The following is a 12,242-nucleotide window of genomic DNA, read 5'->3' on the forward strand; positions in this document are numbered from 1 at the left end:
ACTCTCCCCCATAAAGAGGGCCCTGGGTGGCGTCCCCTGATGTAAAGTAAGTTCTACGTCTTTTTCCCAGACTGCTCATGAGGAGATTGACTGCCCCCGAGCCAGACATCCCCCGAGCCCCCTGGGCTCACGCACCCGCCCTTTGCAAGGAGTGCCGCTGGCTGCGCGCAGGCGAGCTCCGGGCGAAGCGAAAGCGAAAGGCGCCAGCATCAGGCAGGGAGGGGAGCCCGGCCAGCCCCGCTATGAACTACGGCGCCCGTTTCGCCGCTGGCTGCCTCCTGTGCATCGGTACGTACCCCTGCACAGCTCGCTTCGGGGAAGGGGGGGGTGCACCACCGTCCCCCGCGCTCGCGGGTCCCGCTCGCCGCCGGAGCCAGCTGTGGCGGAGGCGATGGCCTTCCCAGCGCGACAGATCCCCGAGCCAGGTACCGGCCAGCGGCGGCAGAGTCGTTGCACATTTCTGGTTTGCAATGTTTCTCTAGCGCGCGGGTAGCGATCGTAACCTGTGAAGCGTTTTAAGCAGCCTCAGAGCTAAAAACAAAACACCTTGACATTCCCAGCAGCGAAGCGGACCCAAAAGTCTTTTCGTTACAAAGTCACTCAGGGTTTCGCAGCCATTTGTTATGGACTATGTAAATTAAGCTGACTCACTTTCAGAAACTGGACTGGGTCCAGCTTCTGCTTTGCCCGGGAAGAATCAAAGCGGAGCACGTTCCACTTTGCTGCTGGGTTTTGCAGGGCGGCCGTGTGCACCCCAGCACACACAGCGTTTGCGGGCGCAGCTGGGACACCCTGCTGCACCTCCATTACTCAGTTCACGTGTGCAGGATGGGTGCGGTGCGTCTTCCCCATCTTTTGTTTCACTTTCGTCCGGTAAAGCTTTGCCTTCTCTCCCATGTTCCCCAGCTAATTTAACAGCCCTTGCACGGCACAACAGTAAGGTTTCTCACTCCAGCAGGTTCACCATCCCTAATCGCCTTGCCTGCTTCTGCCAGTTTTAAAAAGTCTTGTTATGCAAAAAATTACTGTGGTTATGTGTAGCCCTGCTGCAGAGCAGAATGAGACAACATGCACACATTGCTATTCCCACTTCCTCAAACAGCTCTCCCTAAGAAACTGACAGTAATTAAGCAACACCTAAAATCAATGTTCTTATTAGCAGCCCTTGGAACATCATTCAGGCTGTATCAAGCCTGTGTTCTTAAACTCCGTAGCAAAATGCTACCCTTGCAGCAAAGGTATTCAAGGAATTCACAATATATTTTCTGTAATTAAGTATTTTGCAGCTTCAAGTTACTTTTACTCTTCTGTACCACAGAGAAAAATTAACCTCTGCACCAGAAGCGCTGCTGTATTCCAGAGCCTTCCACACCAGCTCTCTAGCCGGGGCAGGTACAGCTCCCAGCTCAGCCAAGGAACCAGTGCCTCCCTCTGACCCCAGCACTCGGCGCAAATCCTTCCCACCCAGCCCCAGCCCGCAGAGTTTCATCACCCTGGCCTCTAGGCTTGCCACCAGCCTGCACAGCAAGGTGCATGCCTGGGCTGCGCTCTCCCGCAGCTAGTGCTCCCGCAGCCCCTGGAACAGCCGTTCCAAAGGGCAGAGCGTTGCTGGCTGCGCAGCTCCTTGGCAGAGCACCCGGGCATCTGGAAACCTCCACCACGAGAAAACTATTCTCTTCCAGCAGGTTTTCCTGCATTGCTCTTCACATCATTATTCTTCCCTTTCAACTCTTGGAACAAACATGATTTAAAAATGATAGTCATTAAAAGGTTATATTTTAATGAAAGAAAGGTATTTGAGTATTAAGTTTAAATTAAAAAAAAAAAGCATTCCCTGACATAACCAGCCTGCTGTGAGCTAAACGGACTCATTACATGCAGTGTACTGGCTACACAATTTTTCTGCTATTAGTAAGCTCAATTTTGTTACTCTTTCAAGGTCAAACATCATGCTTTTAAACCAGCTTGTGTATGCATGGCCATGTCTTTCAGGACTCCTGGGGAACCCAAATGTAATCGTTAGAGCAGGCCCAAGTTTCAGGAGAAGCAGGCAACTTCCCTGCGTGTTTGAGACAAGCAAGATCAGTCCCCTGTCAAAAGAGGCCGAGATCGTCAGGCTGAACGTCCGGCTCCTGCTGAGCAGAACCAGATCAAAAGATGGCCAAAGGTCTCAGCCAGAAAGCCTTCCTCCAGACAACATTCCTTCTTTTATTGTAGAAGGTGAGTTACTTGCTCAAGTCAAGTGAGCGAGTCTTGCTCCTCGTCCACACGAGAAGTCGCAGACAGCATCCTGCAAGAGGGGCAACAGATCCCGTTCCCGGCATCTGCAGGCTGCCCACCACCGCTAGCAGCTGAAGCGTTGAGGAACAGCAGAGGTGCCCCTCTGCTCCTTTTTGCAGGGACTAGGGGTGATCTTGGTTTTGAGGCCCCACCTGAGGTGATGCTAGTTGCATCCACAGCAGTAAAAAAGGCAGTGATGCTCTGGAAGATTCAGAAGGGACATTTGCCTTGGAGTATTTTTGCCCTTAGATTCACTGTGGTTTGGGTACTAAAGATTAAAAAAATTTTTTTTAAAAAAATCAGCATTTTAAAACTCAGTGCCTCGCTAAATTTCACAATCCTGTGAAGACTTGTCCTTGGACTTAGTAAAATCACCTTGTGAAAGTCTGATTTTGGGTGACACACAGCTTGTCCCCTAGTACACACTGAATAAAACAGGAGTTGGGCATCCCCTCCTTCCAGGCGAAGCCCCCAGACCCTCTGCAGTTCAGTCAACGGGGTGCTGCACCTTGCAGAAGGGAGACAGAAGGGACACAGTTAGTTCGTGGAGGAGCTGGCACGACGAGACAGACCATGTGCAGCGTAGATACAGGCTGGGCAGGACCGCGTCAAGAGCTGCACGTAGATGTGGGCTGGGTTTGCTGCACATTTACACAGGCTGGGATCAAAGAAGTCCATGCATGCTTTTTCTTGCAGACTCTTCGGTGGGTATTCTTCAGGATGCAAATGAGGATATGGACATGCTTGACTGCAGGATCAGCCCTTACTTTACAGCAGACACTCAGATCATCTGGCCCAGTAGAGAAATCGGAGCCAGCAGTTCAGACTCCTGGTTCACGTGCACTGTGAAACACACAGCTGGAAAATACACAACTACAGCCTTCCTCGTGCAAGCCCAGGAAGAAAAAGAGGACCCAAATCCTGGACAGCTTTTCCCAGGCATTGCACAGCAATCGCACTTTTCAGGTAACAGAAAAAGTAACATTCCCCTGGGGACTTCCATACACTCAAAGTATTGAAGGGAAATGCATCCGGCCAGGGCATTGCAGCTGCAGTCCCAGAAGTTAATTTGTGAACAGCTACCACTGCTGTATTTCAGCTGCACCCCAAACCTGAGACCTTTTCAGAAGGCTTACATGGAGGAAGCCTGCCTTTCCTCCCCGTCTACACTGGGGTGTTACAAATTCATGCTCTGGTTTTACACACAGCACCAGCTGTCACCTCCATGTCACTTCCCAATACTTAGCTTCTGGACTTCTCTGATTATGCACCTCAGTCTATTTTTAAAAGCCTCCCAAGTTTACAAATAGCTGAAGCTAGCTTTTTAACATACTGTAAGACAAAATGCTTTTATTAAAAAGCATATGTTCTCCCTCGTGTTGAGGATTATGCATACATTGCAGAAGCTAATAACTTCAAAACAGCTTCTCAAAAGCACAATTGTTTTCTCTTTATGTACTTCCATACCACCATCACTAAAAGCCCTAACAGCAAATACTTAAATCACCAAAGCTTTAGCATAGCCATACCCGTTAAGCCTTATCTTAGTTTTTCAGCAGACGGAGCGCTCTCGTGGTGTTTGCATGGAAAGCAAGCTCTGTGGTGTGAGCTGCCCTTTCACAGTTGGGGAGAAGCTTTGGGTGGAGAAACTGAAAGAAGATGGTCAGCTGGCGTGTGCAGAGGCATAGCAAGTCAGGGTCAGAACAGGAAAGCAAGGCTCTAGTTCCCATCTGCAGACCACAGGCTTGTGTTGCTTGACTCCCCCACCCTCCCAGGACCTGGTGTTACCTGGCCAAGAGATGCACAGCTGCAGCGCTCAAAGGCAGCGGGAAGGAGACCCCAAGGTCAAGCAGCCCGGATGCGGTGGCTGCGCTGCTGCAGCGAGGAGGCTCCCAGCACAGACTCCCAGCCCCATGCACCGCCCCAGCAGCACCCTGGCAGGGTGCAGCAGCACAGAGCAGGCAGCCCATGGTAGTGCTCAGCACCGTGCATTTGCTGCAGGGAGCTGCAGAGCCCGTCGCTGGCACATGCAAACCCCCTGCCTACACACCAAGCTCCGCAGATCCTCCCACTCCCCTTGGCCCACATCAGCCTTTCCCCCATCCCTTGGAAAAAGAAAGGATTTGAATTGATTACTCACCACATCAGGAGCGCTTTACTGGGACGATAGAGCCTGACTGCATCCAAGCGGATAAAACATGGCAGAAACTCAGCCTGGAAGCCAAGAAAGGGACAGCCCTTCCTAGCACCCTCTTGCAGGCAGCCCACCCAACCTTGCTGCTGCTGCCAGCTGCCTTTCATAGCCTCCCCAGCCGGTTAATTGGGCAACTCAGCTGACTCCCATTTGCCACCCAAAGCATTTGGATGCACTTTAGCACTTCCCAGTGTTGAGGTCACATGTAGTCCCTACACGCGTTCCCTCACAGCTTCTAGGTTTGCAATGATTTCCAAAGCAACACTCAGTGTGGCGGGAAGGAAATGTTGCTTCATTAAACCTTCTGTTGCAATAAGAGTTGTGGAGAAGCTATTACATCTGTTATTCTGTAACTTAAAATGAGGCGAGAACAAAGTATAGCATGGCAGTGGCTCCGGGGCAGAAGAAAAGAGTTATAAAAATGCCTCTTGGGCAGTACTAGACTGTGGCCTTCCTGATCAACACAGACCCACATCCAAACTTGTCACGTCCTGCGGCTGTGTACAAAACAGGAAGATCTTGTGGCCTGGCGGGCCGCAAAAAAAAAATCCAACAAAATACTCTTTTTTCATCAGACTGTCTGCCGTCTTGATGAAAAACAACAGAATTGACTCCTTGATACAAAATCAAATGAATGAGACAGACCACTTTTTTTACCAAAATGTCGGTTTCTGAGGGAAGTCAGTTCCTGGCCAGTTCTGGCCCATAATTAACAGTCTTTGTCATAAGCAAGAGCCGGGTCTCTTTTGAAGCACCTACCAGCGAGTAAGGCGCAGGCGGGCTGGGAGCTGCCCCTGTCGCGAGCTTTGGCGGGGGTCAGCCCGCTGGGATCTGCAGCGCGGCCGTGCGTGCCCGTGCCCCCAGCCCCTCACTGCCGCCTTCCCTTCCAGCGCAGTTCCTGGTGCGCACGGCGCCCGCCCGCCTCCGCTCGGCCCTGGCCAGGGACGTCTGGCTGGGCTGCAGCTTCTCCACGGACCACCGGGCAGAGGTGAGCATCCAGTGGGTCTTGCACCAGAAAGGGGCGCGCAGACAACGCCTGTTCGCTTACAGCGGGTCCAGCAAGCAGGTGGAATACGTGGCTCGCCGGGCTGAGGTGGTCCTAGAGGAAATCCCCAAGGGAAACGCTTCTCTGTTGCTCAGAAATACGGAAGTGAGAGATGAAGGAACATACTCGTGCTTGGTGACAGTGGCTTCTCTTACTGCGGAACAGACAATCCAGCTGCAAATAGAAGGTAATGGCATGGGCTTGGGATTTTTGGGGTTTTTTTAAGACCGGCAGGAAGTGCTCAGACACATAGCATATAAAACTGCATTTGGTTTTAATGATGGAGACAGAACTTAGAAGTTGAGGAACTTAGCAGTGTAATAAATTTCCACTCACCAGAAAAACCCACAGTGACCGTCAACGTTAACTCCCTGTCCCTGGTGGAAGGGGAGCAGCACAAGCTGGTCTGCAACATCAAGCACTACTACCCACACGACATCCAGGCTCAGTGGCTCCGGGAGCCGAAGGACCCCTCGAAGGTCCCCGACGTCATGAAGAACGTTCTCTCGAGCAGCAAGCGGCAGAGCAGCAATGGCACCTACAGCTCCTCCAGATACCTCCTGCTCACAGCGTCCCTGAAGGACGATGGCCATAAATACACATGCTGGGTAGACCACCAGAGCCTGCAGTCCCCCATCAGGAGAAGCGTGACTGTGGAGGTCAGAGGTACATGGCTCTCCTGGGGACATTGTGCCCTGCACGCTTGACCCCGTGGGATTGCTGGGGGGGGAGCCTTCTACTGATCTTTCCCCTTTCTCAGTCTTCCCTTCCACTGGTCTTCTCAAAAAAAAAAAAAAAAAAAAAAATCATCCAACAAAATATTCTTTTTTCATCAGACTTTCTGCCGTCTTGGTGAAAAACAACAGAACTGACTCCTTGATTCAAAATTAAATAAATGAGACAGACCGCTTTTATTACCAAAATGTCCATTTCTGAGGGAAGTCAGTTCCTGGCCAGTTCTGGCCCATAATTAACAGTCTTTGTCATAAGCAAGAGCCAGGTCTCTTTTGAAGCATCTACCAGATGTCCTTAGCAAAACTCCCTCGAAAACAGCTTTGAAATGTGAGGGTTTTTTTTTTTTTTTTGTCTTGGGCAACATAGGAGATAATCTTTGCAGAGGGGATCGAATGAGAACATCATTTCAGACCAAATATCAGTGGAAACCTTGTGCCAGGGTATTTGGGGTAAATCTAAATTTGACCTTTAATTCAGTGGGATCAGTGGACTCCAATAAAATCTCCTGCAGCCTGGTTGTGGTTGCAGGATCACTGCCTGCCTGCTGGGGCTCGTTCCCGCTCCGATCCCCTGTCAACCTACCCAAGCTGCTGCTCCCATCCCCGTCCCCGTCCCCATCCCCTGTGCACGATGGCAGCGTGGCCGGGGCCAGGCACCGCAGCCGTCGTGTCTCTGCTGTTCTTCTTTCTTCTGTTCATGGGCAGAAGCCATCTCCACTGCCTGGCTGCTGCTCCTCCTCAGCCTCATCGCGTGCCTCGCAGGCATCCTTTGCTACCATCACAAAGGTAAAACAACCTCCGGGCTACCAAATCTGGGCTGTGGGGAGGGCAGGAGTCTGCTGGTGCTGGCACTGCTGTGCCAGCTGTCCCCACAGCGGGTGGCCGAGGCTCTCCCCAGGACCCGTGTCACCAAACTGGGTTAGCGGTGCTGGGAGGTGGAAGCTGTGCTTTGTCTTCTTTTAGTCACAATCTCTCTTTTTCCCTTTTTCCCAGCCCTAGTGAGGAGCACTGCTAAGGTAAGTGTGGGTTTTGTTTTCTATTTTCTACCTGAAACACATTCGGTGCTTTCCATTTTACTCCTCATAGAATCATAGAATCATAGAATCATGGAATGCTTTGGGTGGGCAGGGCCCTTCAGAGCCCCCCCAGCCCAGCCCCTGCAGTGCCAGGGACAGCTTTAACCAGCCCAGGGTGCTCAGAGCCCCGTCCAGCCTGGCCTGGGATGCTCCCAGGGATGGGGCCTCCACCGCCTCTCTGGGCAACCTGTGCCAGTGCTTGACCACCCTCATTGTAAAAAATTTCTTTCTAATGTCTAGTCTAAATCTATTCTTCTTTAGTTTAAATCCATTATTCCTTGGATACTCCTCACTAATCCATTGCTGTTTTACCCTCCAGCCCAAACCTTACTAGAGATGGGACCGCCAGTGCCAGCCAGGTAAGGAGCAGAGCTCCTCTAAAGAGTGCAAAAAAAAATGCTGGGTGCCATATCTGGAAGGGAGGGTGGAAAACGGCTGCTGTCTGCTGGGCAACCTTGGAGGCAGCACGAGTTGGACGGTGCCACCTGGAGAGAAGCGATGGCGGCAGGAGGTGGGCAGCCCGCTGCCTGCGGGAAGCGTGCTACGGAGCCTCCAAGGGCTGCACGTCATCGGTGCTTCCACGCCTTGTCAAAGCTACAACAGTCCTGCAAGGCATCCTGGAGCAAAGGGGAGGAGGACAATTGGGACAATGTTTTTTCTGGAGTCTGTGGTAACCACGGCAGTAGGATGGGGGGCTCTCAGATGTGACAGACATGTACGGCAGGGAAGAGAAGCCAGTAAAACTGAGGCAGCATTCAGTATTGTGCATTGCAGGATGAGATGAGCACTTGATCTACAGCCTTATGCCATCCATTCTTGTTCAGTCTTTTCTTTTTCTGAAAATTCCTTTGGTAATCCCTGGCTCGAGTGCATAAAGCCGTCATGAGCACATCCCAAGAGCAGTGTTTGTTGAGGCAGCCGGCGAAGGCCCTTTGTGCTAGGCACAGCATGTTGTCCTTGGCCAAAACTGAGCTAAGAGCAGGAGGAAAGAAACCATATCCCTGTCTGATGTGGAAGATGTCAAAGGGCGCTCAGTGTCGGGGTAGGCTCGACTCCTCTCCTGATTTCGGAGGACGGTGAGGGGGGTGCACTGAAGTCTCCTGTAACTCCTGAGCTGTCTGCTCTGAAGGTGAAGGGCTGCTTTCTCCATGGTTGGTGTGGCTGGTCTAGACCACCCCTGATGCCTCACCCAAAGTCTTTTCTTCTCCCTCTTTATGCAGGCAAGTCTGGCACTTTGCTCATGACTCTGCAAAGTCATGGAAATTGCTCAGTTGCCATATGTTTAAATTCTGGCAGGAGGCAGCCAAAAACCCAACCAGCTCGGTTGGATCTTTTGAAAGAAGAACCTGACCACGGCCAGAGGAAAGAGGTGGCTTCATCTTGGGCTGGACTCGCTTCGTTTTAGCCAGAGATGGAATTTGGCAATTCAGCGCTGGCTCATCATCCTCTGGGCAAGGGGAGAATTTGGGTTTGGTGGGCAAGAATAATTTTTCCACCAATAAAGATTTGTTGAGAGAAACGGAACTTTTTAGGTTTTGTTTTGTTCTTCATCTGCCATTCCTGGTGGAAGGCAGCAGCTCCGCTGAATGCATCCCCACACTCGTGCTTTGCTCTAGGCAGGTGTGCGCAATGCAAACCAAGTCCTGAGTCTTCGGTATAGCGAAGGCTGGGGTGACCTCCCCTGAGCGCTGGCAGCAGCTCAAGCGCTGCCCAAGCCCCCTTCCCGGGCAGTTTGTGCTTGGCTTTGCTGCGCCTGGGCGAGAGCAGCCGCAGCCCCCGCACATCCCACCCCGCTGCTGCCGCCGGCACCCACCCGGGACCCCGTCCCAGCCCTCCCCGGGCACCCACAGCCCAGAGCCGGGGCTGTGAATGGTGCTGCCGGAGCATCCCCCGCGGTGTCAAGCTGGGGTTGCCACAGGGTCTGCGGGCACCAGGCACCCCGAGCTGGGCTGCTGCATTACGCAGGGTGAACAAAATGCTCCTTGTAGTGGAATTTTTTTCCTGGCAAAGACAAGTATTTTATTCTCACAGGTACAAATTAATGGGTTTGTTCCCCTCGTCACAAAATGTTAAAAAAACTAACACTGGCTAATAGCTTTGTGCTTCACTCAGTCTGAGCCGTGGGGAGAATGTACCAGACACGCCGCCTCCAGACAATAAGAGCTTTTTTCTTAGCGTCCTGGGAGGAAGAGATCTGGGAAATTGGGGGAATTTGAAAGGCGCCTGAGGAGCTGGAGAGAGAAAATCCAATTTCATAGTTAGCTCACGGAGGACGTCCAAAGGCAGCCAAGATGCCGGAGACTGACTAAGCTGGTTTAGACAAACTGAATTGCTGCCTGTTTATTTTCTTTACCACATGTGGGCTGGCTGCTGACAGGGACCAGTTTATATTGAGGGACTGGTTTATATTGAGCTTTATGGGGCACTAATTCCAGTTCAAACAGAACAGCTCACTTGATTAGAATTGCTGTGCATTTGTGAAAGAGAAGCCGGGTCCTCCTCTGTGGATCCGGTCCTAGCGTTACGAGCATCAGCAGAGATGTCCCGATTTACACCTTCCTGCACTCCAACGCGCCCCTACTTGGGTTTGTGACTCAATGTGAGCTCACCCAGATCCGCGCCAGAAACGGCTCAGCCCCGGTCTATGCCGTCACACGGTTTTTACAAGGATGCAGATGACCATTGCCTGTTCCCAAAGGGCTCAGCCACTTTATGGACATACACAACATAGTACACATACGGACACAAAATATGTTATTTATTGTGAATTTTGCAAAGACACAATTAAGCAGCAAAATATACATTTGTGAACCTTTAGTTTTATACATAACAAATACAATCTGCTACTATAGCAATAAATTAAATGTACATTATTTACAACAGACATAGGCCACCAGGAACTACAAAGCACCGCCTCTCTACATAAAAAATAAACTTTGTCAGATACCCTTCTTCAAGATTTATTTTCACTCTATAAACTCTCTTCACATTCTAATGATATAAATTCAGCATTTCCCTTTGCAGGATATACGCAGTGCTACATTCATTAAAACATAATGAAAGCATGCTCTAGGACTGGGGAATGACAGACTCTGCCAGCTCCAGTGGAACAGCAGTTGGAACATCAGCAAAGCAACGTGAGCGCAAGGTGCGATCCGCAGAGGTGCTGAGCTCTGACCAGCCGCTGGTTTTAAAAGCGGTTATCAGCGCCAGGCACGTCTTGCAGCCAAGCTGAAGACAGCCGAGAAACCTCGGCCTGGGTTAACGAGCCCGCTCATGCCAGCGACGTATCCTGGACCCTTCACCTGCCATTCCTGAAGACCCTCAAAACTCTGGAAAGAAACTGAGTTTGTGCTTAGGATCCCCCCGCTTTTCACTCAGAAAAAAAAAGCACTTTCATGTTGTGCTTAAGTGTAATCCTGTGCTTGACTGTGGGATTTCAAGAGGATGCAAGCACGTGCTAAGTGCTTTCCTGAACAAAAGCCCAGAGGGAGCAGCGCTTGCTGCCAGCTCCTGGCAGCTGCAAACCCGTCCCCAGGGCTAACGCAGGAGACGCTGGCAAAGGGGAGCAGGGTTCCCTCCCTGCTCTGCCGTGAGGGCTCGGAGCCGGCTCCGGCGCTGGGGAGGTGGACCTGGACCTGACCCACCTAGGCCATGAACTGCTCCAAGCCAAGCAGCGGCCAGGGTGCAGCAGGAGCAAGCGGGGGACCGAAACGCTGTCAAGAAGGGGAGCAACCCCCCGTGACAGGAGAGACCTCCCCACGCAGCCGGGCGCTCCCCCGATCCGCCCCCAGCCGCGGTTCTGAGCCCCTTCTGCTCCCTGTGCAAAGTCACTTCCGAGTCTGGTAAGAGTTGTGTGCATGGAAACGGGGATCAGAAAGGAAAATGCGCTGCCCAATAATTTTAGTGTCAGTTAAGGATCCTTTCTTTTTTATATATATATAAAAATCCCTTATATCTATGTGTATATATGTGTGTGTGCGTGTGTGTCACTTATAAGCACAAAACATTTTGCAATATATATAGAAACACCTTCACCCACTGTGGAAGTGCAAATGCCTCCGAGGTTTAACACAACTGCTGGTCAGTCCCCAGCACCGCTACGGGACAGCTGGGGACAATTCAGGGGCTGGAAGGAGCACGCCACACACACGCAGCTGCAAGGCAGTGCAGGCAGGCACAAACCACGCTGGAGCCCGGCTAGGACAGGAGCTTTAAAAGCCCAGTTGCTATTAAGGACGTTGCAGTAGGTTTTTACAACCCGCCGTGCGGAGTGCTGCTGAAAACGTCCCAGAGTAGGCAGGAGCTGCTGGCAAACCTCGTGCCAGACCTTGGCTCCGGGCCCCGCTGCCATTCCAGCAGGCTGGCGCGGGAAAGACAAGTCCAACGCACTGCATCCCTCTCCCTGGAGCTTCATGCTGTCCTGCCTGCCTGTTAATCCCATTCGGATAATTCTACAAATCAATCTAGGCCAAAAAGGAAAGTCACAGTTTCAAGTGAAAAACAAAAACAAAAATGAAAAACCCAGCTGACAGTAGCCACTGCATCTTCTGCTGAAAGATCTCACAGAGATCAACACCCACGTGAATGACATCTACAGAATCAAGCAACTTCTCGGGGGAAGAAAGCAAAACCAAGGGCAGACCCTCGAAGCACGTCGTTGCACCAGTCAGTATTTCTCTGCGTGGCGTAAGAAAACCAGACCAAAAGCTTCTAAGAGGAAGAACTGGGGAGGGGTTTGAAAGTGCTACCGAAGCATCGTCAGACAGAAGTGCTGAACAGCAAAGTAAGTGGAACCTGAGACACGTAGAGCTAGCTATGGACCAGGCTAAGCACACTGTGCTTTTCCTCTTCCAAAGAAAACCTCAAGCTTTAAACTCTATTTAAACGCAACTCACTGAAAGCAGGAGGGA

The 12,242-nt window shown here is 51.4% G+C and overlaps 1 protein-coding gene across 3 annotated transcripts; it reads left to right on the forward strand.

Moving 5' to 3' along the window:
• The first annotated feature begins 208 nt into the window (after window positions 1-208).
• On the forward strand, window positions 209-8,847 carry LOC142594664 (tapasin-related protein-like). Of its 3 annotated transcripts, none has more exons than XR_012831533.1 (9): window positions 209-288; window positions 1,993-2,220; window positions 2,977-3,246; window positions 5,365-5,706; window positions 5,859-6,185; window positions 6,959-7,039; window positions 7,247-7,269; window positions 7,649-8,458; window positions 8,550-8,847. XR_012831533.1 is itself a non-coding variant. In XM_075719670.1 (9 exons), exons 1-8 carry the CDS (start codon window positions 243-245, stop codon window positions 7,661-7,663), a joined length of 1,332 nt encoding a protein of 443 aa, XP_075575785.1. In that variant the 5' UTR covers window positions 209-242; the 3' UTR covers window positions 7,664-7,688; window positions 8,550-8,847. The 3 variants fall into 3 exon arrangements, 2 of the variants coding, with proteins under 2 accessions (XP_075575785.1, XP_075575784.1); XM_075719670.1 differs by having other exon boundaries at window positions 7,649-7,688; XM_075719669.1 differs by having other exon boundaries at window positions 7,649-8,847.
• Window positions 8,848-12,242: the final 3,395 nt, after the last annotated feature.

This window comes from Pelecanus crispus, chromosome 12 (assembly GCF_030463565.1).
Source record: "Pelecanus crispus isolate bPelCri1 chromosome 12, bPelCri1.pri, whole genome shotgun sequence".
Taxonomy (NCBI): domain Eukaryota; kingdom Metazoa; phylum Chordata; class Aves; order Pelecaniformes; family Pelecanidae; genus Pelecanus; species Pelecanus crispus.